The sequence below is a fragment of the Crocodylus siamensis genome, chromosome 1, assembly GCF_052110815.1.
Source record: "Crocodylus siamensis isolate JL-2025a chromosome 1, ASM5211081v1, whole genome shotgun sequence".
In the NCBI taxonomy this organism is placed as follows: Eukaryota; Metazoa; Chordata; order Crocodylia; family Crocodylidae; genus Crocodylus; species Crocodylus siamensis.
In genome coordinates, this window is record NC_143395.1 from 219,627,368 (window position 1) to 219,651,650 (window position 24,283).

General features: G+C 48.0%; 1 protein-coding gene across 1 annotated transcript in view; it reads right to left on the reverse strand.

The window, feature by feature from the left end:
- Positions 1-15,475, reverse strand: part of LRRC58 (leucine rich repeat containing 58) — a 29,839-nt gene extending 14,364 nt beyond the window's left edge. The window contains exon 1 of the mRNA XM_090057117.1: positions 14,918-15,475. Coding sequence (XP_089913243.1) covers positions 14,918-15,420 — 503 coding nt within the window. The 5' untranslated portion in view covers positions 15,421-15,475. The remainder of the gene's footprint in view (positions 1-14,917) is intronic.
- Positions 15,476-24,283: the final 8,808 nt, after the last annotated feature.

Below are 24,283 nucleotides of genomic sequence, written 5' to 3' on the forward strand. Positions count from 1 at the left end.
GGTGCATGTGCACCCCCTATGCATCGCCACTGAGCTAGCTGCTTGTCTAGTCTCCTCTTAAAGACCTCCGAGGTAGAGGAGAGCACCACCTCCCTTGGAAGCCCATTCCAGATTTTGGCAACCCTCACCATAAAGAATTTTTTCCTAATGTCTAATCTAAATTTGCTCTGTCTATGTGGCTGTTGTTCCTAGTAACCTTCAAGGGGCACCCTGGTAAATGAAGTATCCCCTATTCTTTGCTGCCTCGCTGATGAATTTGTAGGTGGCTACAAGATCCCCCCTCAGCCTTCTTTTGAGGAGGCTGAAAAGATCCAGGTCCCTGAATCTCTCCTCGTAGGATCTTACTTACAGGCCCTTAACCATACACGTAGCCCTCCTCTGGGCCCTCTCAAAGTTATTAACATCCCTCTTGAAGTGCAGTGCCCCGAACTGGACGCAGTACTCCAGCTGCGGTCTTACCAATTCCGCACAGAGGGGAAGTATCACCTCCTTTGACTTGTTCATGATGCACATACTACTGCATGAAAGAGTGCAGTTGGCTTTACTTATCACTTCATTACACTGACTCCAAAATGAACATGAGTCGTCAGCTATGACTTTGAGATCCCGTTCTGTTGCTGTGATACTTAGAAAGTCACGTCCAAGTCTGAAGGTGTGTTGGCGATTCTTTCTCCCTAGATGCAGCACTTTGCACTTATCTTTGTTAAATTGAATCCTATTTTGTTCTGCCCACTTTCCCAATTTGTCCAAATCCGCCTGAATCCGCTTCCTGCCCTCCAGTGTTTACTCTTCCCATTAACTTGGTGTCGTTTGCAAATTTGGACAGAGTGCTTTTAACGCCTTCATCTAAGTCCCTGATGAAGACACTGAACAGCACTGGTCCAAGGGCTGAACCTTGGGGAACTCCACTGCCCACATTTTTCCAAGTTGAAAACAACTCATCCACCACTACCCTCTGGGTGCATCCCATAAGCCAATTCTCCACCTACCTGACCATGTAATAATCTAATTCACAGCTCCTTCATTATTTATAAGAATGGGATGCAACACTGTATCTAAGGCCTTTTTAAAATCCAAGTAGATGACATCTACCTCAACTCCTGCATTTAAGCATTTTGTACCTGGCTATAAAAACAAGGTTAAGTCAGGCAGGATCTACCTACTATGAATCCATGCTGGTTGCCCTTCAGCATTATTTTTCCTGCTGGACTTCCACAAATGTATTCCTTAGAAATTTTTTCAAAGGTTTTCCCAAGGAGAGAGGCGAGGCTAACCAGCCCATGGTTACCTGGATCATCCTTTCTCCCCTTCTTGAAAATAGAGACCACACTGGCCCTTTTCCAGTCCTCTGGGACCTATCCTGAACGCCATGAGTGATGAAACAACTGTGCCAGTGGTTCTGCTACGACATTGGCCAATTCCTTCAGCACCCTTGAATAAAGATCATTAGGGCCTGCTGACTTGAGCATGTCCAGCCCCTCCAAATGTCCCTTCCCTAGGTCAGCATTAACTGTTGGTGGGTTGGAGTCCCTCTTGTGCCTGTCTATAGTTCCTTTGGGAGATATGCCTTTATCTGTGTTCAGGAACACAGATGCAAAGAACTCATTTTGGAGCTCAGCTTTGTCCTTCCTATCTGTTACCAGTTGCCCTAGTCTGTCCTGTAGGGGTCCTATATTTCAGGGATCTATGTGGGATCCCTGCCCATTTTCTTATTGGCACTTGTTTACTACTGTCCATATCTGCATAACTCCACTTAACAAGGCACCATCTCCCTAGTTCTTATACGGTTCCACTAAAAACATTTTGTTCTGGGTTTTAACAACTACATGGAACACCCTGTTCAATAATCACTTGATCATGGTAGTTTAAAGTATTTTCCCATGCTCAGAAAAAAATAGGACTAATGGGCTCACCTGGTAAGGAACAGAAAAGACAGACAGATATGACTAGAACTCAAGCTGGTTTTATGAACTCTTGTGTCCTCAGATGACTATTGAGTCATGGTATTATCAAGAGCTGACATGGTGTAGGACAATAATCTTTGTCTCCTGTGACCCTGATTATCCTCATTTCTTCAGGTCCAAGGCTGGCTCCTGAAATCTGATGCAGGTTTCCTCAAGACAAGCTGACTCAAACCCAGAGAAAAAAAACTAGGCACAGTGTGACCTTATTTGTTTTATAGCATTACCTCTAAAAGTAACCAGCTAACTTTATCTTTACCATTAGTGAAGAGATCAGAATTCCTGAACCAAGAATGTCTTCTGAATGAGGCAGCCAAACTAAAGAGACCAGGAAACTGAATCTAAAAGATTAAATGAACACAGGGAATTTCAGACTCTGGTCTTCCTTGAGCAATTCCAGAAACAGTTTTTTCTTCTGCAGGAACATATCGACTGAAGCAATAGCTTTGGACTAAAACGAAGAACTGAATATGGCCCTAACTGCCATACAGGGATTAGTAGGTACTGTTACGTTCTGCAGCTGCAGATATATTCAGTCATTTGGATTCAACCCAGAACTTGTAGAAAATTGCCTGCAAAATTTGCTTGTGGAAGAAGCCACCAGAAATTCCGGGGAACAACACTAGGGATACACAAATTTCTTAAGAGTAGGCTGACCATATGGAAATCCCAGAAATATGGGATATCCAGGACACTACCCCCTCCCTGCATCCACACCACCCTGTGCTCTCACAAGTTGGTGGGGATGGGGCTGTGTGCCAGGCAAGCAGCAGTGCCTGCCTGCCAGGCACTCTGTGCTGCTCTGAGTCCCATCCAGACTGTGCCCCATGCCCCTGCATTTCTGGGATGCCCATTATAATTCTCAACAGCTGGCTGCGATCGCCTCTGAAATCCAGGACTGCCCTGGCTAAACCAGGACATATGGTCACTCTGCTTAACAGGAAAGCAGCAAAAGCAGAACAACTGCTATAGCAGAAGTTTCTGATGGGAGAGCTCTCCCTTTCTCCTACAGCTCTAAAGAGTAGCTCCTCCAAAGGGTTATGGTGACAAACTCCTAAAGTGAATACAGAACCATGGGCATTCTGCTCAAAGTTTTAGATGACATTTGTTCAAAACGAGAAAGAGGTTCAGACAGCTTTGCATGGGTGATGAGGCAAAGCACCTTCAAGGACTGGCCTCTACTGGATTCTCCTTAGATAGCCTCATATGTTAGGTCTGAATGGTTGATCCCAGGGACACTGCAGGGAAGGTGAATCCTCTCTACTAGAACATCTGCTTTCTTTGGAATAGGAGCCCTTGGACACCTGTTACCTTTCCTCAAAGAAACTAGCAATACAAGTGACAAAACCATAGGGACAAAAGCCCCCAAGTGCACAATGCCCACATCACGAAAAATGTGTCCCAGACACAACCCTCAGATGCAAGAAAGCAAGCTGGCTGTCTGCAGACCCAGTGCAATAGCAGGATCCTTGCTTTTTATTATCATATGACCTCTGGTACTGTAAAAGATCTCTTTGGCTCCACCAAAAGAATCCAGATCCTTGGCCAGCAGAATCTATTGTGATGGCTCCTTATGGAGTACATTAAAAAAAAATGACCCTTCTTTCAACCAGGGATTGACTATCAAGCATCTGCTTAGGGACTAACTTTCTGTAATTCATTTTCACTCATGGGATACCAGAGCCACTTGCATAAACAGGTAGTGGGGAAGACCACTGTATTCTTCTAGGCCCTTTTTCAAAATACAAGCAAACCCCAACTTACCTTGCCGTCATCTGAAGGCCCTTCCCAGAGGCACAAGAGGCACCTGTCATGACTACTGGAACCAGGCAAGAAGAGGAACACCTTCTGTATCCCATTATTTTCCTCCAGAATGGATCATCATCTTGGGAAAGGCCCAAAGCCACCTAACATATTCAAAGTCTGGCAAAATGGCTGCAAAATTAATTAGTTTCTACAGACTTAACTATTTTATGTCTTTATTTTGTATATTTATAACCCATCCCATCCAAAAGGCACAGAGTGACTATAGGTATAAACGTATACTGGGTTATTTAAAACAAGATAAAAGGAGAGGATGATTTTGTTGCTGCTCCATGTGCCAGAAAGAAAAGATGGCAGGATATTTATATTTTAGCATACATGTTGGAAGGTTAGCAGCTAAAACAACTGCTCAAAAATGGCTCCATGGCCAAAATGGCAACTCTTCCAATGGTGTTCCATGGAGGCCATGACAAAGAGACTTTTTTTTAAAATCAGCTTTAGAGCCCCTAACAGAGTGCAGAACATGGAACAATACTCCTCCCTCCAACTCCTACTCTTTTTCAAGGTAGATTCAGGCTGGCTAGTCCTAATTAGTAACAGGACTGCTGACAGTGGAGTTCCTATGCAAATTTTCAACTTTATACTACCGGAGCTCAAACTGAAAAAATCGCCAGACCAAGACATGCCAACAATATGGATTTCACTGTGTAAGTAAAGTTTTAAACTACACAAGACTCCATTTCCTCTGTCCAAGAAAGAGTGAATAATTAACTTGGCATCCACTGTGATCCAAGATAGTAATATTAGCAAAGTTACACAGCCACGTAGGACAGGGTGAATTTGCAGAGTTGTTCTGGAAAGATTAGATGCATGCTGTACTTTTCCCAAGCTTGTGCCCACGATGAATACATAAAAAAACACATGCATATAGCACTAATTCTCAGGGCCATGGCAGAGCCCAAATCAAGTGGTGAAAAACACTTACCACCTTTCAGGAACTTTGAAAAAAACTGACATTTTAAAGGAAAATTCAATTACATAAGGTAGGACTAAAAGGCAGACAAGAAATAAAACCCTGACATAAAGGATAAGCCCACCTAACTGAACAAAAAAAGAAAGGAAGCTATACTGAACTGGCTATCCCATTATTGCAAGTTATGAAGTTTCTTTGATATCATCAGAACCATCTGGTACTGTTGCTTTTAATTGCCTGATCTGAAATGCTATCTATTTTAATGTCTCTAACATCAGCTAATTTTAAGACCCACAGAAGGCTGCACTGAAAAAAAGAAAAAGGATTCAAAAGGGTTTGAAGGCTTGTGGGTTTTTTTTAATTCAGTGAAGATTAAGTTTTGGAAAGCTGTAAAGGCTCCATAATAGCATCAGGAACCCAAACAATATCATATCAAGCAGGGAAGCCACACAGTAGAATTGACCAGAAAGAAAAGTCTTGTTTAATGTTGACGTGCAGCTTATGCAAAATGAAGAAACAGTGGAAATGGCATGATTAAATTAAAATGTCTATTTGTTTTAGACAAAGAATTTGCAACATGGACAACGATTTTTTGTTATAAAATGCTTTGGTTAAAAAGAATAAGCATATAGCTCCTATACACGAGCAGGGAGGCTACTGTGATATACTGTAATTACAATGCGTCGGAGCAGACTCAATGAGCATGGAGTCCTACGCGGCTGTGTAACTTTGCTAATATTACTATCTTGGATCACAGTGGATGCCAAGTTAATTATTCTTCTCTAATGCAATTAATCGAGTCTGGTGGAGCATGGTAATTACTGCACTCCAGCAGACTCCAGCATCATGTGTATCAGCATCCCTGTGCTGAAAAATGGCAGCAGGGAGCTTTAAACTAAAGCTTGTTCGATGAGCTTTAGTTCAAAGCACCCTGCCACCATTTTTCAGTGCAGGGACGCTGATACACATCATGTTCCAGGTGCTTTTAATTAGCGCAGCTCTCAGAGCTGTGCTAAATAAAGCATCCGCCCCTGCCTCCCAGAACACATCTAAATACACACACAAATAGCAGCATCAGCTTCTGACTCATCTATTCCCTGCATCTCATCTTCCTATTTTATAAATTTCATAGCTGAAAGCCAAACAGTATGGGTACACTTAAAAACAAACAATCACTGTCCAAAATTAAATTTGCAAACGCGACGTCACAAACAGCAATTTGCTGTTTGATAAAACTGAGGAAAATATTGTTCCCCTCATACCTTCTCCCACCTAAAAATCAGTGCACTCTTTACAGTCTTGTACAGCTCTGCTAACGAGAGGCTTACAGCTGTGTACTCCTGTTTCCATGCTGGGAACCATTCACAAGCTTCTGCTGGCAATGGCAGGATTCCAGGTAAACTGCTCCCTGTGCCACAGCCATGTTATCTCATATTGTACATTTTAAACTACAAAAATAGGTCAGAGAATTCATGTGGGTTCAAAACTCTGGGTTAGCAGAACATCTGGCTGTGACACTGCCAGCTACTGCTGTCATAGTTGCTAATTCCTCTCTAATGCAATACATGAATATTAATCAAGAAGCATGCTTTCATAAAAAAAAATAGAAGGAATTGTGTTTTATGATTTAGATCAGTAGTGCTCTACCTTTGGGCTCAGCAGGCCAGGGGAATGGTGTGGGGCCTGTCCACAGAGCAGATCAGGTCCCAGAATCCGGGCCTGCATCACCAGCCCTCAGCTCAGTGTGCTAGGATCAGGGCTTGTGCCACCTCAGCCAGGCATTGTGCACCCAACGTAACATAAATCTGCATGTGATCTGGTCTGCAGGGCTCCCCACAGGTCAGGAAAGGGCAGCTGGGAAGCAACAATGGATGTCACTGCTCCTACACTGCCAAATTCTCAGACCCATGGGGAGCCCTGCAGGCTGGATGACACTGCTGAACCTTGATTTAGATTCTTAAGTAACTTTTCTTACAGTCTCAGCCTTTTTAATATAAATTTTAATTATTTCCATATCCATCAGGCCAAGCTACTTCAAGCCTATGCTGGTATTAATGCTTATATATGATGCAGAAGGAAAGGAAGTTAGAATTGAGCTAAACTGTGAAACAAATAACAAGATTAGACTAGGAATTTTTAAATGCCTATGAACAGCTTTGATCTTAAGCGCAGCTGCATGAAAAGAGTCAGCTGGACTCTTTTTTGGAAGGAAAAATAAAAGTGCTGTACTTTCAAGGCCACTTCAGCCATCCTTAAACTCCTAAGTTGCATTGAATGGTCTATCAGAGCAGAATGAAATGACAGCTAGCCTCTCCTGCCTTGGCTGTATAACAAAAGCCAGAGGAGAGCAGTAGCACCCTAGATTATGGGGTATGTGTAATCAGCCCTGTGCACTTGTCTGGTAGCAGAAAGAGATATTCAACAGACCAACTGTTTTTCTTCAGCTCTTTTGGTGTCATTAAGAATACTAATGAGATCATGGTACTCATTTTCGGCCTTGAGTTTTGTCAGGTCCCTCCCTCATTCAGTACAACCATGATTTAAGTGCTGCTAAACAATTTCCCCAGCAGGCAAGCCATAATATTTCACCTGCACAGAGCTGGGAGGATTTAACAGCACCAGGCTCTTTTTGGGGTATCGGAGTATATGCTGTTACTTGAATGTGCACCTTTTGCATTTCAAAGGGGTTGTGGGGAGCTGCTCATAGGAGCTCAATATCATTTATCCCACAGCTGGACAATTATTTGGGCTGGAGGACCACTTAGGGAGTTTTGGTGAGCTGTTGCAGAGTGGGTCAGCACCCTTCCCCCCTCCCAGGTCAGCACCCTGCCTCTCCCCCCCGCCAGCCTGCATCAGCTCACTGAAACTCCTGAAGCAGTAGATTATTAGATCTGGGAGTGGATCGCAGCTCTGACCCAGGCCCTGTGGTCTCCATGGAGACTGGCCCAGGACCCCTATGGGCAGGGCATGCTCCTGGGCAGATGGGATAGGGCTGCAAACAGGTGGGGAGCAGCATTTGGGAGCAGTCTTGGTAGGCAGGACTTGGATCATGGAGCAGTGACAGTGCAGGGTAGGGGTATGCTCTGTCCAGGGGCAGAGCTGCGATATGCTCCCTGCACACCGTTGCCCACAGAACTGGAACCCATCACAGAAACATGCAGGTAGCAGATTGTGGCTCTGCCCTGGGGCCCCGGCCCAATGCTGTCACCAGGCAGCCCTAGTCCCATGGTCTCCATGGAAACTGGCCCATCCCAGCGGGTAGAGGGCACTTGGCTGGGTGGACAGGATGGGGCCATGGGCAGGCAGGGAGCGGCACCTAGGAGCATAACAGACCGGTGAGACCAGGACTGCAGGGTGGTGACAGCACAGGACCAGCACTTGGGGTACAGCTACAGTATGCTCCCCACATACTCCTGCCTGCAGAACCAGTGCTCAGGGATGTGCAGGCAGCAAATTGTGACTCTGCACCATGCCCTGATCCCGTGATCCTGATCCCAGCCCTGTGCACCCATCTTGCTCCCAGATGCCTCTCTCTGCCTGCCCATGGCCCATCCCATCCTGAACACACCCTTTTCACAGGATTTCCAGACCAGTCTACATGCAGACCCTGCCTGTTCACTCTGTCTGATGCCCCCAGCTGTGGGTACAGGGCAGATGGGCCAGCATACCAGGGCAGTGGTAGGAGGAGGAGCTGCAGCTAGAGGCGAGGGGGAGCTAAGCAGCACCCAGGCGAGGGGCAGCTGGAGCCAAGTGGCAGCTGCAGCTTCATTGGGAGTAGCCCCACCGGAAGCTGTGTGCGCTAGTCTGGACTGGGGCCAGTGGGTAAAGGATGGAGCACAGTGTGGGCTGTCCCAGGTGGGACTCAGCCCCTTGGGGAGTGCCACAGGGGCAGCTGCAGGCCAGATCCAATCAGCTGGCAGGTGCCCCTATGGGATGCATCCAATCAGTTGGTGGGCCAGATCTGACCCATGGGCCCGTATTTTGCCTATCCCTGTTCTAATGTTATGTTGTTTCCTAATCCAAAAAACCCTTCCACATTCCATCTATCCATCTATCTTTTCTAATAACCTAGGTGCCTCTTCCCTACCAAAGATGTTAGGAAGGATAACACCAATTAGCTGATATCAAAGTGAGATTACCCACAAATATAAATCCAAAAGAGATGATCTCAAATCGGCTCTAAATCCTTTTAAAAGACATTTCACCAAACAATGTGAAGTACAAGTGAGAAAGCTTAAATCAGATAAAATACACCTTTACCCACCCCTTTTCTATTATTTGCCAAGTTCAGAGAGAACCATGGAGCTGCTGCTGAGATGAACACATTTAAGTTCCAACATTTGCCTGAAAACCATTTGTAAAGCATTTGACGAGGAAAGAAGCAACCAGCAGAATTCCTAATATTGGGCCCTTATTAAAGCTCCACTTGCAAACCTTCCCACAGCCAGCTCCTTTTTAACTGTACATGTGTTTAATTTGGAATATCATGCATTAGGAAGAGCAGAACAATCCCTATCATTTAATGGTGTGACCCCAGTGATTGCAGCTCTGCCCATGCCACATTGTGCAAGGCAGGAGGCATGATTCTGCGATCAGGAATGAGACCCCAATCACACCATTACTACTTGCCAGTGCAAAGACAGCCCAGGATCATAATCTCAGGCTCCCCTGCAATGGCAAACTGGACTGGGACTGACAATGAGCTGACTGTTGGCTTCAGCCCTGGGAAACCACCAGTTCTTAAACTGATCCTAATGTGGTCTGGGGCTGGGATTGATAATCAGCTGATTGCTAGGGCTGAAGCCAACAATCATCTAATTGTCAGCCCTGGCCTGGACCGCACAAGAGCAGGTTTGACTACCCAGGGTAATGCTGGGGCCAGAGCTGACCATCATCTGATTGCTGACCCCAGAACCATACTAAGGTCAGTTTGAGACAAGGTGCTGTCCAGGCCAGGGCTCCCAGGTGCAGAAGATCAGAAGCTCTTGGAACTGAAGGGCTTCACCCAACTGGGGACTTTAAACTCCATCAGGAGCCTCCAATTCCCCAATCCAAGCAGGGGTTTAAAGTCCCTAGTGGAGGACTTTCAGCTCATTTGGCCCCATTCTACCAACAGCCACATTAAATTTAAGGCAGCACACAAATCAGCTATAAAAATGTTCTACATGATATGGAACATTTTTATAGCTCATTTACCACTTTATGGTACCTTAAATTGGGTGCACGTGTAGCATCCTTGCTATTAATGCTACAATTAACACATTAATTATTTGGACCTTGAGCCACCAGGTCCACCAATACCTAAGAATTAATTAGCAATATCAGAGGAAAGATAAAAAAGAGTAAGATATGACAGAGATACAGAAAAGAGTTACATTACATTATAAGCATCAGTTCTCATTCACTTTTTCACTTCTTGCACTGTGTGTTCAGTTACTCAAAGAGATGCTATTTCCACTTGCACTGGCATATATCTCAAGTTAATCCAGGCACTCCACTGCAGACAATGGAATTAATCCAGTCAAAACAGAGCTGGGCAATTATTTGGGCTGGAGGGCCACTTAAGGAGTTTTAGTGAGCTGTAGTGGGCTGGGGAGGGGAAGGGCTGACCTGACCTGACCTGACCTGGCCTGGAGAGGTGGGAACAATTGATCCTATCTCACCCCAGGCCTATCTGCCTCTAACCCACTGCTGGAGCCACCGGACAGAGTAGGTGTGGGGGGAGGTCTCCATGGAGACCAGCCCTTGGCCAGGTGGCTGGGACGGGGCTGCGGGCAGGTGGGGAGTGGTGTGTAGGAGTGGGCTGGGTGGCCAGGGCTGAGACTGTGGGGTAGTGGTGACACCATGAGACTGAGGCCTGGGGCAGAGCAGCAATCTCTTCTCCACACATCCCTGCCATGGATACTGGTTCTGTAGGCAGCGGCCAGCCCCTGCCTGCAAAACCAGTGCCTGTGGGGTGGAGAGTGGGGTGCTTGGGCACTAGGGCTGAGTCCAGTGGCATCAGGTACACTGGCAGCAGCAGCCAGGCAGAATGAGCTGCTACTGTGGGGGCTGCCAGGAAGTCAAGTCTGGCTGCTAACCTGTGCCCACAGCCAGCAGGACCAGCCACACATGCCATAGCCTGGGCTGGACCCCGCCCCTGTGTCAGGGCCAGATGGGGCTGAGGGATTTGGTGCGGCCAGATGTAATCCCTTGGCAGACTGGCTCCAGCCTGTGGGCCATATTTTGCCTACTCCTGAGTTAAAGACTGTATGAAGACTCAGACAACAACATTCAAGTTGACATCAGCAAAGCCAAGAAGCCAAATGCTATGCTTCACTAAAAACAGTGAAGAATCTCCACAGTTAAGACCAACCTCAAGTAGCATTACAGAGGCTTAATCCCACTCCTGAAACCCAAGTGCAATAAAATGCAGTCCTGTGACAGATGCAATATCAACATTTGTGCTTAGACTAAGACTTGGTCAATGCAGGAAAAAAACCATGGCTACTATTATCAGTTTGAAACATTAAAGAGGTTGAGAATTACTGATCTAACTTTTCCATCTCAAGACACCCTAGATAGACTTGAGGCACTCCTCAGAAAGTGTCAACTCTTAGTTTTCTCTTGTTTTTTGACTAGAGAAAAATAATAGAGTAATTTTCCTGCTGCAGAGAACTCAGAAAGATCACAGCAGGTCAGAATGTTTTTAACACTCTGGATTCATATTTGAAATCTCTAGGTTCTCTTGTGAATCGTGTTTGCATACCTAACAGTGCTTAGCATCACAGAATACCCCCAAAAGGTTCTCAAGGTACCCCAAGGTAAGACTCACTAAATAAGATCAACAAAGTTATGTCAGAAAGGCCTTCAGCTTAAATATGGCTGCAACTGCACCAGCAAAACTCCTTTTGCCATTATGTATTAGAGTTTCTTCCAGGGTGGATATGATTTAAACCAAATTGGTTAAGTCACGATTTAAAACATTGGTCAGGAAGCCTCAATTTAATCAACGTTTTCTACAAAAAGTGCATTCTTGTTGTTTGATTTCCTTTATTCATTTAACTTCTTGAAATTGCACTTTTAGAGAGAGGTAAGGGCTTGTCTCTGTGTAGACAAATTTGCAAAGAGACAACAGGGCTGATGGGTAGGTAATTGCTAGCAGTGTGTGAAGCTTCAGTAGCCAATTTGATTTGGAGGAGATTCAGCCCGATTCGGGTACTGAATCTCTGAATCCAAACTGAATCAGGAAACAAATTAAAAGCTCTGAATCTATTTGAAGCATCCAAATTGATTTGGAAAAAGATTTGGTGATTCGGCCATAGGCTAAACAGGCAGCTGACATGACTGCCTTCAGCTGTTAAGTCTGTTGGGGTTGTGGGGAAGAAAGCGGCATGGGAAAACTTGCTCAGCCAGGGCGGGGGGGTTACAGAGGGAGGGAAGCGGGGGCAGGATCCGGGTGTGGCTCTCTCCAGGTAGAAGGGGGCAAATGGCAGCACAGCAGAGCCCCCACTCCCAGTGCTGCCACACCTGCATCCTCACATGCTGGTTGGCAAACGGCGGTAGCGCCTACTCTCCTGGGCCGGCTGGCAAGCGGCAACAACACAGAGTCCTGGCTACCAGTACTGATGTGGACACAGCAGCACGGGAGCAGGGACCATGCCCTGCTGCCACTTGCCTAGCTGGCGCGGGGTCACGGGATGCAGGCGCAGCTTGCTTCCAGGCAGAAGGGGTCAAGTGGCAGCAGGCCATTTTTTAATTTTGTTAAAAAAAATCACTGATTTTTATCCACCCTGTTTTTTTTTCCCCAAGTCCTATCTCTTTTCAGTACATACAAGACTACCCCTAGAATTTCTGAGTATAATGAAAGAATAAGGGTCCTTGTTGCAAGCTCTATGCTCTGGTCACCAGCCCATACTAATGATTGTTTCAGCATATTTTTGCTGCTAATATTACCTGGGTTACCAGATTAACCAGCACATGATTTCTCCCACCTGCACTGTGCTGTACAGACATACAAAGCCCACAGGTGGTTTGAGGCTTCCTCCTACTCTCACTGGAAGCCCTATAACCAAGTGAAAATTTGGGATGTTTTCCTGAAGAACATTGTGCATGTCAAATGAATGCCCTACCCTCACTCTTCTCAACCCTATTTTCCCTGGGATGGCCTCTTCTCCCTGAACAAACCTCAATTACAACATTGACCTTTCCAACTTTCATCTGCTGAAAAACACCACAACACTAGCAACCCCATGAAATCAGATATTAAACTTGGAAAATTAATCTGAAACATATGCGATGACAAGGAGAAACTCTGGGACTAGTAACGCTTAAAAGACACTTACAACTGGACAACTAATTATTGTAGGAACCCTGATACAGCAGCAAAACTACCGATGTGATTTTTGTTTGAGTGGGGTGTGCTATACTAGGAAAAAGACTTAAAAGTATCAGCTACCTCAAGGTACCTCACTGATGGTGTAGCATTAAATGGTAGCATCTGTATTAGATGTCATAAGGTTCAAATGCTTTAGATAGCTAATTGGATTTAAAACCTCAACCTTTCCCCTCTGCAATTGAAATGCACTCCCAAAGCACATCTCTGCTGGAGAAACATTTACTACCTTCCCTGGGCTCACCTCATATCAGATGAGGCAGCTGGCACTTTTCACACAAGTCACCTTGCTAGGTTGAGCCAGGGGGGCCTGTCCAGGCCTTCAATTCACATGAGTGCTGCATCGTTGCTTGGATGTGACCACATGCCGTTCAAAAAGCAAGTTCAAGCAACACCCTTGGTTTCCCTGCCCCCTCATAAGGACAAGCCCTGGAGCTCCCCTGCCCATGGTACTGCGTGGGAAGGGTCACACTTCTTCTCAAGCTGGGATTTGAAGAGGCACTCAGACTTAGGGCTGGCACTTCAGGGACTCTGAAACAGTCTTAGCTACCAGCTCCCCTAGTCCATTTGCCATCACATCAAGGGCAAGCAAGGGAGATTTAAACTGGACATTAGGAAAAAGTGTCACACTAGGAGGGTGGTGAAACACTGCAACAGGTTACCTAGAGAGGTGGTGGGATCTCCCATCCTAGGAAATTTTGAAGGCCCAGCTCAACAAAGCCCTGGCTGGAATGATCTAGTTCAGTGTTTCTCAACCACAGGGTTGCGAGAATATATGAAAGGGTTGTGCACAGTCATAGGAAAATGTGCAAAATCACAGATTTTTTTCCTTTAAAAGAGAAAAACATGGAAAATTGTCCATTTCCACCCGCAGGCTGGCAGGAGGCTAGGTACTTAAACTATTTACTGGGTTGGGATTGGCCACTGATGTTTACTAGGACAAAAAAGGTTGAGAATCACTGCTCTGGTTGGAGATGGTCCTGTTCTAAGCAGGTACCATGGCACCTGGGTTCCCACCTGCTTATGGTTACCATACATTCAGGTTTACCTGGACCCCATCCCCTTTTTGGGTCCTCCCATCCCACTCCGGGCAGTTTTTTTAAACATCAACAAATGTCTGGGATTTTGCTTTGCTCAGCACTAAAGTTTTTCCCTGCACCTCCTGGTTTGCCCTAGCAAGGAGCTGCTTGGGTCTGGTGGGAGCAGGGGGTGAGCAACTGGAGGCAGGGGCATCACATGCTCTGCATGCACATATGCATGCAGCCAGCATGCGGCCCAGCAGGGTGGTAAGAACAGCCCTGGCAGCTGCATGGAGGGTCAGGTCTTGGGGACTGTCTGGTATGTGCGTGTGTGTAGGACTTGGGGATTGTTGTGCATGTACGGGGAGGGTTCGGGGGCTGTCCAGCGTGCACATATGTGTAGGGCTTGGAGACCGGTGTGAGTGTATGTGTGAGCATGCACTTGGGGACTGTCCAGTGTGTGTATATGCACGTAGGGAGTGCTGTGCATGTGGGCAGGGCTTGGAAACTGCCTGGTGTGTGTGCAGGGCTTGGGGGCTGTTCCACACGTGCATGTGTGCAGGGCTTGGGGATGTCCCACATGTGCAGGGTTTGGGGACTGTTTGGTGTGTGCATGTGTAGGGCTCGGGGACTGTTGTGCACATGTACGTGTAGGGCTTGGCGGCTGTTGTGTGTGTATGTGTGCACGCACAAGAGAGTGGGGGGGGCTGCGGGGCACCAGGGGGTGAGGGGCTGTGGGTCAGAGGGAGGGGCACCAGCATACACCCCCCTCCAAAGGCCTCCTGTTTTAAAGCAGGAACCCAGCCCCGCCCCCCCCCGCGCTGACCTCTGCAGGCCCTGGATGTCTGGCGGGATGCTGTGGAGACGGTTGCCGCCCAGGCTGAGGCGCTGCAGGCCGCGCAGGCCGAGCAGGGCGGGTGGCAGCTCGGCGAAGCAGTTGCCGCTGAGGTTGAGGACGCGCAGCGAGCGGCCAAGCGGGGCCTGCGCCAGCCCCTTGGGCAGCGACCCGGGCCCACCCAGCCGGTTGTTCTTGGCCAACAGCGCCCGCAACCGCGGCAGGGCCAGCAGCGCCGCGCCCAGCTCGGCCAGCCCCGCGCCGCTCACGTCCAGCACCTCGAGCGCCGGGAACCAGCGGCCCAGCGCGGCCGGCAGCGGGCCCGACACCCGCCGCCCGCCCAGCACCAGCCGCCGCGTCTCGCTGCTGCGCCGCGCCTCCAGCTCGGCCGCCAGTTCGGCAGCGCCGCGCTCGCGCTCCCGCTCCCGCCGCGGCAGCTCCAGCACCACCGCCGCCGCCGCCGCGCCGCCAACCGCCTCCTCCAACGGCTCCATCGCGCGAGCCTCGCACCCACCCCCTGTTGGCTCCCGGGCGCCTCCCCGTGGGCGGGCCCCGCGCCCTGCGTAACACCCGCCCGGCTGGCTCGCCAAGGGCGCAGCACATGCTACGCAGGGTCCCGGGTGCCGCCGCCCCGGAAGCTGAATAGTGGCCGCCTGGTTGGCTCGGCTGAGCCGGGGCGGGACCCCGGCATCTGTATAGTGGAGCTCCACTCCACCCCCCAGCCTTCCCTTCTCTGGAGAGCCCCGGCACCTGCATACTGGTCATACCGTTCGTGGTGTGTAACGGGCGCGTATGCGGGATACAGGTTCCCGGCCTTGGCCTAGAGCGCTGGGACCCCGGAGCGACCATGAGGGGAAGGGAATGAGGGGCCTGCCTGGGAAAGCCACGGGCAGAGCAGGGGTGCAGGGTATGGTGCAGCGCCTTGTACCGGCTGTGGGGCGAGGCTGCCTCTGCTCTGTGGTGCTGAGCAGCAGGGGTGCTGTGGGAGAGGTGCCCCCATCCCACGCCCTGCCTGAGGCTGTGTGCTGCAAGCCCCACTGCTATGAGGAGGGGGTGCATCCTCAGGGAGCCATTGAATTCCTCCCCAGCAGTGGTTTTCAACCTGTGGGCCCCTGGGAGTCTGCAGACTGTGTCTGAGCTGTCAGGTGAAAAATGACAGCAATTGGTCAAACATCTATGAATATCCACACTTACCATTCAAAGGGCTCTGCACTTCATTTGACATTTTTTATCAGGTCCACAAATGAAAAGAGGTTGAAAACTACTGCTTTAGGGAGCTGCAACAGCAGGCACCACTGCCCAGCATGCAGGCTGAGGGCCAGGCACTACCACCCAACCCTGCAGCTCAGATGTTTTCCCCAAAGACCAGTATAGCAAGTCCAAGGGGCAGGGCACGAGGTGGCAAAGGCGCTGTAACGCACAGATGTAAAGGCTGAGAAACAAAAACATCTTCACTTCTGTCTCCTCCTTCTGCCACCCTGCACATGCCACCCTCAATGAGCCCTTTTTGTCAGGTGTCAGCTACAAGTGAGCTTTGGCATCCCGCACTGACCCAACAAGACTCCGAGCAGAGAACAACTCCAAGTAACTCCGAGTTGGAAACAGGACTTTGTGCATGGTCTGCAAATAAATGGGATGCTTCACTGCTATGTTTCTCTTCCTGCCAGAAGGACCTACTAGACTCTGAAAACTGGCTAACTGCTCAGGGCAAAAAGAAAAAAACCCCAACAACCTAGGAGCCATAGCTTAACCTAGCTAATTAACAACAGAGTTGGACAATGTTTTGCAATGTTTCGTGTACAGCTGCTGCTTTAAAACCACGTGCCCCCCCCACAACATTGCTGCTGTTACCGTTTCAGTTGATTTTTTTTGTTAATATTTAACCAATTTTGGTTGTGAATCTGGTTCTGCAATTAAATCCACTAGGACAGACCTCTAGGACAGAAATCAGAACAACGTAGCAACAAAAAAGGATTCTAAGCTGGTGAAACTCACACCTTCTTTTGTGTCCTCCAACCTGCACATTATCCTAGCCTGGAGCCTGTGACCGAGCCTGGGAGTGACTTAACACCTTTTAGACCACACATGAATTTGGCTAGCTGAGTGCAAGAGTCCAAGGACCACACTCAAATCAGTGCAAAGAGGTTGAAAGGGAATGCTCCAAATGCTTCTAGTAGGCACCAAGGATCTTTCAGGGCATATTGGGAAATAGGTCAGAGGCAGGATAAAAGCTGGTTGCAAGTTATTCCCATATGCCTGCTATTCCTTAAATGCCACAAGCTTCAGAGGCCACTGTAGCCAGGGTGCAAGCTTTAGGGTCAGGGGTGAAGCAGCCTCTGGTAACTCAGAGTTTTCAGGCCTTGCACCAGGCTCTTTCAAGCCAGAGAGCTGGGCCAGACACAGGCATGGGCAAACCATGCGGCCATCTGGGGCCTGGATGGAAAGAGGGCCCAAAAATGGTAATTTAAAATTTTTTATTATCGTTATCTCTGGCAAAGGTGAGTCTAGGTATGGTGCTGCCAGAGAGATGAATGCCCACCTAATTTAATGTGAGGTTGAGAAACCCAGAAAGCAGTACAAAGTACAATGGTGTTGAGTTCCTTAAATATCCCTGGAAATTTGTCCCATTAATTGTAAAAAGATGGAATTTCTCAAGGGTTCATGAGGTATAAACAGTCAGCAGTTCCCACTGGATCTTTCAGACTTGATACTTGGCCATAGAAGAAAAGTTGCCCTTTGGGTAGTTAATTCAGATTAAAGCAAATCATGAATTCGAAGTGGAATCATTATTCTTGACTAGCTCCTTCCAGCCATCCTCTTTTTCAGACTGAGCATTCTATTTCTGCCATCATACCGACTCAAACCAGAAAAGGAGTGACTTATTCTGGAATAAGAAGTCTCGTACAAGGAGTGAATCCAGAAGAGCTCCCCCATGTAGACAAGCCCTTCTGAGTACAGTATTCCCCAGGAATAGCTCTGTGGAGGGTTGTTATTTGCCAGGTAATTGCTAGCTGCAATGTTGAGTCTCGTCATTCTAGGCATTCCCTCGGCAAGGAACAAGGGGTGTCCTGATTTCACCTTGCTGCCCTTTAGACACAGATTATTAAATGCTGGGTAATAAGTAATCAAGTATCTTAAGCTTCAGAATTTTGTCACAATGGAAATGTCACAAGGACACTTTTCCTGGAAAACTGAACTTTAGCTCCAGCAAAGCCCAGATTTGTAAACAGATGAGGGGGTTTATCCTTTGTCACGTTGTAATGGGTTGAGGAACTTGGAACCAAAGGCCTCTCCTCCTCCTCTCCCAGAAAGCCCAACACCAAATACCAAATTCCTCCAGTGAATGCTGATATCGCTGGATGACTCTTTTAGGAAGGGATGGGTCACTACAAATGTATCAGGCACTTTCCCTGCCATCGTTGAACAAACAATTCCAAGAATACCGAATCTTTAGAAAATACATGTAGTATTTTTGTTACTGAAATATTGGTGGAGGAAAAGAATTTAGAAGGACTTGTTGCAAGTTTGGCTTGGGTCCCTTTCCCCTTGTGGATAAAGGATGGCCCAGGCAGGTTACCTGCAGTTTGCCTCCTGTTCCCCACCCAACTCTCCGTGAGTGGCCCCTTACTGCCACCTTCCAGGGGGCTGTTCCAAGTCCTTCACATCAATCCAGTCCATAAAGAGAGGAACAGGCTCTGATGCATCCAAAAACCTCTGAGTCACTTAGGGGTATGTCGCCCTCTCACCTTCTGCTTGTCCTGCTTTCATCCTCCTCTGGGCTTTCTGGTTCTTTGAGACACCAGCCTGGCTAATGCCAGCTTGGTCATTAGGCTAGGCCAGCTGCCAACAACCTTTCCATGCTGTGGGCTGGAACAACCTGGCTTCAGTCTGACATAAGCTAGATGGCTTTCATGTCATGTTGGTGGGGGGGGGGTAGGAGCTGTATCCTTGCCACTGCTACTTATCCCAGTTCCTCCCCCTGATGGGGAGCTGTGATGAGCATCCTCACTGCTGCTGCTTTTACACCACAACTGGTGCTTGGGGCAAGGGGCAAGGTGTGGGGAGGAAGAACCATTAGTGGTATGGGCACAGCTGGAAGTTATCCAGCTCCAGGCTGCGCAGCTCATCGCTGCTTAGGTGCAGTGCAGGTGTGGGTATAGGCAAAGTTCTCAGGCTCTGCAGGCTGGATGCAGTTTGCAGACTATATGTTACAAACTCCTAGGCTAGGCAACCTCCAGTCTAGCTGGGCTCCAGACTAATTAGTCTGTCCTTGGTGTCTTTATCAGGGTTTGCATCAAGATTGGTCAGTGGCTGGCTGCCCAGTTCACTCAACCAGTGCTGGATGAGGCTATAGCATACGAATACCAGAAGTATCAAGTCCAGTCTTCCCTGTTTTTGTCAGAAGATTGTACTGTGAAATTTCAATATCCTAACAGAAGGCAGGGGGTGGTGAATCTATAGCAAAGACATCCTTTATCTGAAGTATTCTCTAGTCATTTTAAGTTAAATTTGTATTAAAACTCCACCCGATCTCAAATATAGACTTTTAAAGGGTTGGACTAAACTCTTCCTCTCCCAATTGCAAAGTGTAACAGGGATGTTAGAAATGGAATATTGTTAGAAATGCGCAGCTTGCATCTTGCGCCTGATAAGAAAGAAATACTGCCCAAGGCTCCTTTCTCCCCCTCACCCGCCTTAGCCTTTCTCATGCTGATACAGAAGCTGGAATTCAATTGACTGTGGCCTTGGGGTATGAACTTTTGGCGAACTGTTGTAGTTTCTGGGCATGCTTAATGAGCTGATGCATATTTACCTCTCCACCCTGCATACTTAAGTAGCTAATTATACTATACATGCGATGTATGTAATGATGTAACTACATGTATGCTTGTATGAAACGGAAGTAGCTGTAAGAGTTCCGGTGTCTGCACATGTGCTCAGAAGAGAGAAGAGAAATTCTGCTTCCAAACACAATTAGAGGGTCAGAAGCTGATTTGGGCATCAATGCCCCACTCTGACCTTGTCTGCAAACAAATACAACCTTTTGTGCCGACTGATGACTGTGTGTCTGTGATTTTTGCGAGCCTCCAGAGAAATGAACCGCTTTTGTACAACAATCTGGAGAGCCAGTCAGGAGTTCTTTGGATCACCTCGGAACCCAGTGACAAGATCGTCCCTGCCGCCACGGGGGGTGCGCACCGAGCCGCCTTTTTGGGCTTGCCCAGGGGGCTTGAGACGTGAGTCGGGGTATCTGGGAGATTAAAGGCTACCTGTGCAAAATTTTTGGTTTCTGAGGACGCCAGACACACATTTTGGCATTCTGATCGAGATCTCTAGGATACCTGAGTGAGTATACGAATTCCCTTGCCCAATTTGGTTTCTGGATCCGGGGGCAAAGATTTGTTCGATTTGGTTTTGTACCGGGGGATTTTTGGCCCGGTATTTGGTGTGTGTAAGATGTACTTTTGCGAACGGTCTGTGACTAGGATCTTTTGGTATTTGGTATGCGTTGGGCGCACTTTTGTGGGCATTAATATGGGTGCAGGTAGCTCTCGTGTAGAAAACTCAGGTACTCCTTTGGGTTGTGTTTTACGAAACTTTAGCAAATTTGCAAAGCAGACAGATTATGGGGTGAAGATGAAAAAAGATGATTTAATTAAGTTTCAACTCGAGTGGCCAACATTTGGGGTCCACTGGACCCCAAAAGGATCCTTTGTAGTAAAAGAAGTGACAGCTATCCATGAAATAGTTATGCAGAATGGACATTGGGATCAATTTCCTTATATAGATTGTTGGTTGGGAGTGGTTCGAAATTAGCCACCTTGGATTAAGAAATGCTTAGTAAAGTCTCATGTGATAGTTGTTAAAAAAAAGACTCAAGGAGGACCGCCTGTACTCCCTAAGTCTGATGAGGTGGGGGAGGGATCCTGAATTAGCCGAGTACCAGGCTCATTCTCCTGTCACCCTAACAAGTAGCGAGGATGAATCAGACACCTCCTCAGGATCCAGTCCCTCTGCACCACTGCTCTCTCCCTCAGGGAAACCACCACCGGCGTACCAAAGCATACCTAATGATTCAGAGCGTGTGCCTCAGCCAAGTGCCCCATCTGAATCAGGGAATAAGGGCTATTATTTGCACAAGACTGTAGAATCACGGCCGGTGCTGAACTGCCCGATGCGAGAGGTTATTGGAGAGGGGGGCCATGCAACTTTTGTCTACACCCCATTTAGTACTTCAGATTTATTTAACTGGAAGAATCAAAGCCCCTCTTTTCGTGAAGGCCCTGAAAAGATGAGGGACTTGTTTCGATCCATTGGGCAAACCCATCGACCCACTTGGGCTGATGTCCAGATGATGCTCCAAACCCTCCTGACCCCAGAGGAGAGGAGATTAGTATTGGGGATGGCAGAGCGCATTGCAGCAGCCAGGGTAGAAGCGGAGGGAGCTGCTGGTCGTACCTTGCTGGGATTATAGTGGAAGCAATGGGGAAGGCAGTGCCTCGGGTTACTAATCTGTCTAAATTGTATGAAGTGAGACAGGGAAAAGAAGAGGATCCCTCAGCTTTCCTCGGGAGGCTGTACGAGGCGTTCCTCAGGTTTTCAGACCTAGATCCAGAAGCCCCAGATAATCAACGCATGGTAAATCTTATGTTTATTGGTCAATCCGCTGCTGATATTCGTAAGAAGCTACAGAAAACTGAGGGAGGTCCTGGGAAACCGATTTCAGAGCTGGTGGAAATTGCATATAAGGTATATGGGAATCGTGAGCAGGCATAGGAGCGCAAGGAGGATAAAAAGGCTCAGCGACAGATGGCAGCGCTGGCAGCTGCTATAACTGGAGGTAACCCTGGAAAGGCTGGGATACAGAAAGGGAAAGGAGGAAGAGTGGGAGCAGACGTTTGTGCTTACTGCCGGGAGAAAGGACACTGGAAGAGGGAATGCCCAAAGTTGAAGGAGAAGAGAGAGGGTGAACCAAGAGGTCACCTCATGCAGGCAGAGGAAAAGGGTGAGGACACAGAATGAAGGGGATGGGGATCTAAGACCACTACCCTTCGGGTTGGAGCCCAAGAAGATCCCATGGTAACCATTAGGGTTGGTGGCAAAAACTTTGAAGCCTTGGTGGATACTGGGGCTACATTTTCAGTGATTCCAGAAAAAAACCCCTGTGCAAGAGCTAGTGAGAAGCATGTTCTTGTGGAAGAGATTGAGGGAACGCAATCCCGACTCCCCGTTTGTAAGCCACTCCTCACCAAAGTGGGGGACCATTTGCTTGAGCACTCCTTTGTATATTCTCCAAGTTGCCCGGTTGCACTACTTGGGCGGGACCTACTCACAAAACTGCAAGCTGAGATATTTTTCAGAGACGACCAAATGGTGGTCCAGTTACCTGTCAAGCAGAGCTCGAACTATCAGATGGCTCTCCTGAAGGACCGATGCCCTGTAGTAAGTTCTGAAGATCACATGACTGGAGCAGACCCTTTGGTATGAGCTGATGGAACCCCTGTGCGAGCTAAGTCGGTCTCCCCGGTAAGGATCATAGTCAAGGATGGGGAGGGGCCCGTTTGGGTAAAGCAGTATCCACTCAGCCGAGCGGCTAGAGTTGAACTCAAGCCGTTAATAGAGAAATACAAGAAGTACAGATGGCTAGTGGAAAGGTCCTCACCATATAATACCCCCATTCTTGGAGTGCTGAAGGCAGATGGGGTCTCATACAGACTGGTCCAAGACCTGCGAGCAGTAAATAAGAAGGTCCTTTCAGACTACCCTGTAGTCCCGAACCCACACACGATTTTGACACAAGTACCGGGAGAAGCTGAAGTATTTTCAGTGCTAGATTTGAAAGATGCTTTCTTCTCCATTCCCCTTCACCGAGAGCGTCAAAAATTGTTTGCTTTTGAATGGGAGGACCCAGATACTTTCCATAAAGCCCAGCTCATGTGGAGAGTTCTCCCACAAGGATTCATAGCAGCCCCCCATATTTTCGGACTTTCCCTTCAGAAGGACTTGGAGGAGTGGAAGGGATCACACCCCGCAGTGACTCTCCTCCAGTATGTGGAGTTGCAAGCCCAAATTTGCAACTCTGCGAGAAAGCCACCAGATCACTGCTAAACACCCTAGGGGAAAAAGGATATAAGGTCTCTAGAGAAAAAGCCCAAATATGTCAGCCTCAAGTTACATTTTTGGGATATAAGCTCTCAAAAGGAGTCAGAGCCCTGAGTGCGGATCGCATACAGGCAATCCAAGGTCTAACCTCACCTAAGTCACCCAAGGAGCTGCGGGCATTCCTAGGGCTAACTGGGTTCTGTCGACTATGGATACCAGATTATGGTGGAAAGGCTAGACCACTGTATGACTTCCTGACTACGGAGAGTCTCACTGAATGGAAATGGACTAAAGAAATGCAGGATGCCTTTGATTTGCTTAAGGCAGCATTAACCCAGCCCCCTGCCCTGGCCATCCCAAATAATAAAAAGCCATATCGACTGTATGTTCATGAGAATCGAGGGGTTGCATCAGGGGTGCTGACACAGCCATCAGGCCCAACCTGGAGACCCGTGGGATATTACTCAAAGGTTTTAGATCCGGTTGCGCTCGGGTGGCCAGCCTGTCTTCGGGCTGTGGCAGCCACAGCAGTGGTTGTTGAAGAAGCCCAGAAGATAGTCATGGGTGCGGATATGGAAATACACACCCCACATGGAGTTCCCCAGATTCTAGGGACTGAGGGAGGAAAGTTTCTCAACCCCTCCAGACAATCACGGTATGAGATATTTTTGCTCTCTAATTCAGGACTTACTTTCAAACACACTACAGCCTTGAACCCTGCAACCCTACTGCCGGAACCAGGGAGACCAACGCATGACTGCCTTGAGGTCCTGAATCAAACCACACAGGTGCAACCTGATCTTGCTGAGGACCCAATTGAAAACCCAAATGCTGAATACTTCGTAGACGGTTCCAGCTCTGCCATTGATGGAAAAAGACGAACAGGATGTGCAGTGGTAACCTTGGATAAGGTAGTATGGAGGGAATCATTGCCGAGCTCATGGTCGGCACAGGCCGCAGAACTCATCGCGCTCACCCGAGCATTACAGTTGGGGACAGGCCAGCGGGTTAATGTATATACTGATTCTCGCTATGCTTTTTCTACGGTTCATGCACACGGACTATTGTGGAAAGAAAGGGGTTTCATTACGACTTCTGGGAATAGAATTGCTAACAGCCCTCAGATTATTAAGCTGCGAGATGCACTCCACCAGCCTAAAGAGGTAGCAGTCATTCATGCGCGAGCTCATGGGAAGGCTGCTGAGGAAAAGCATAAGCTTGGAAACGCAAGGGCTAATGCGGCAGCAAAAGAAG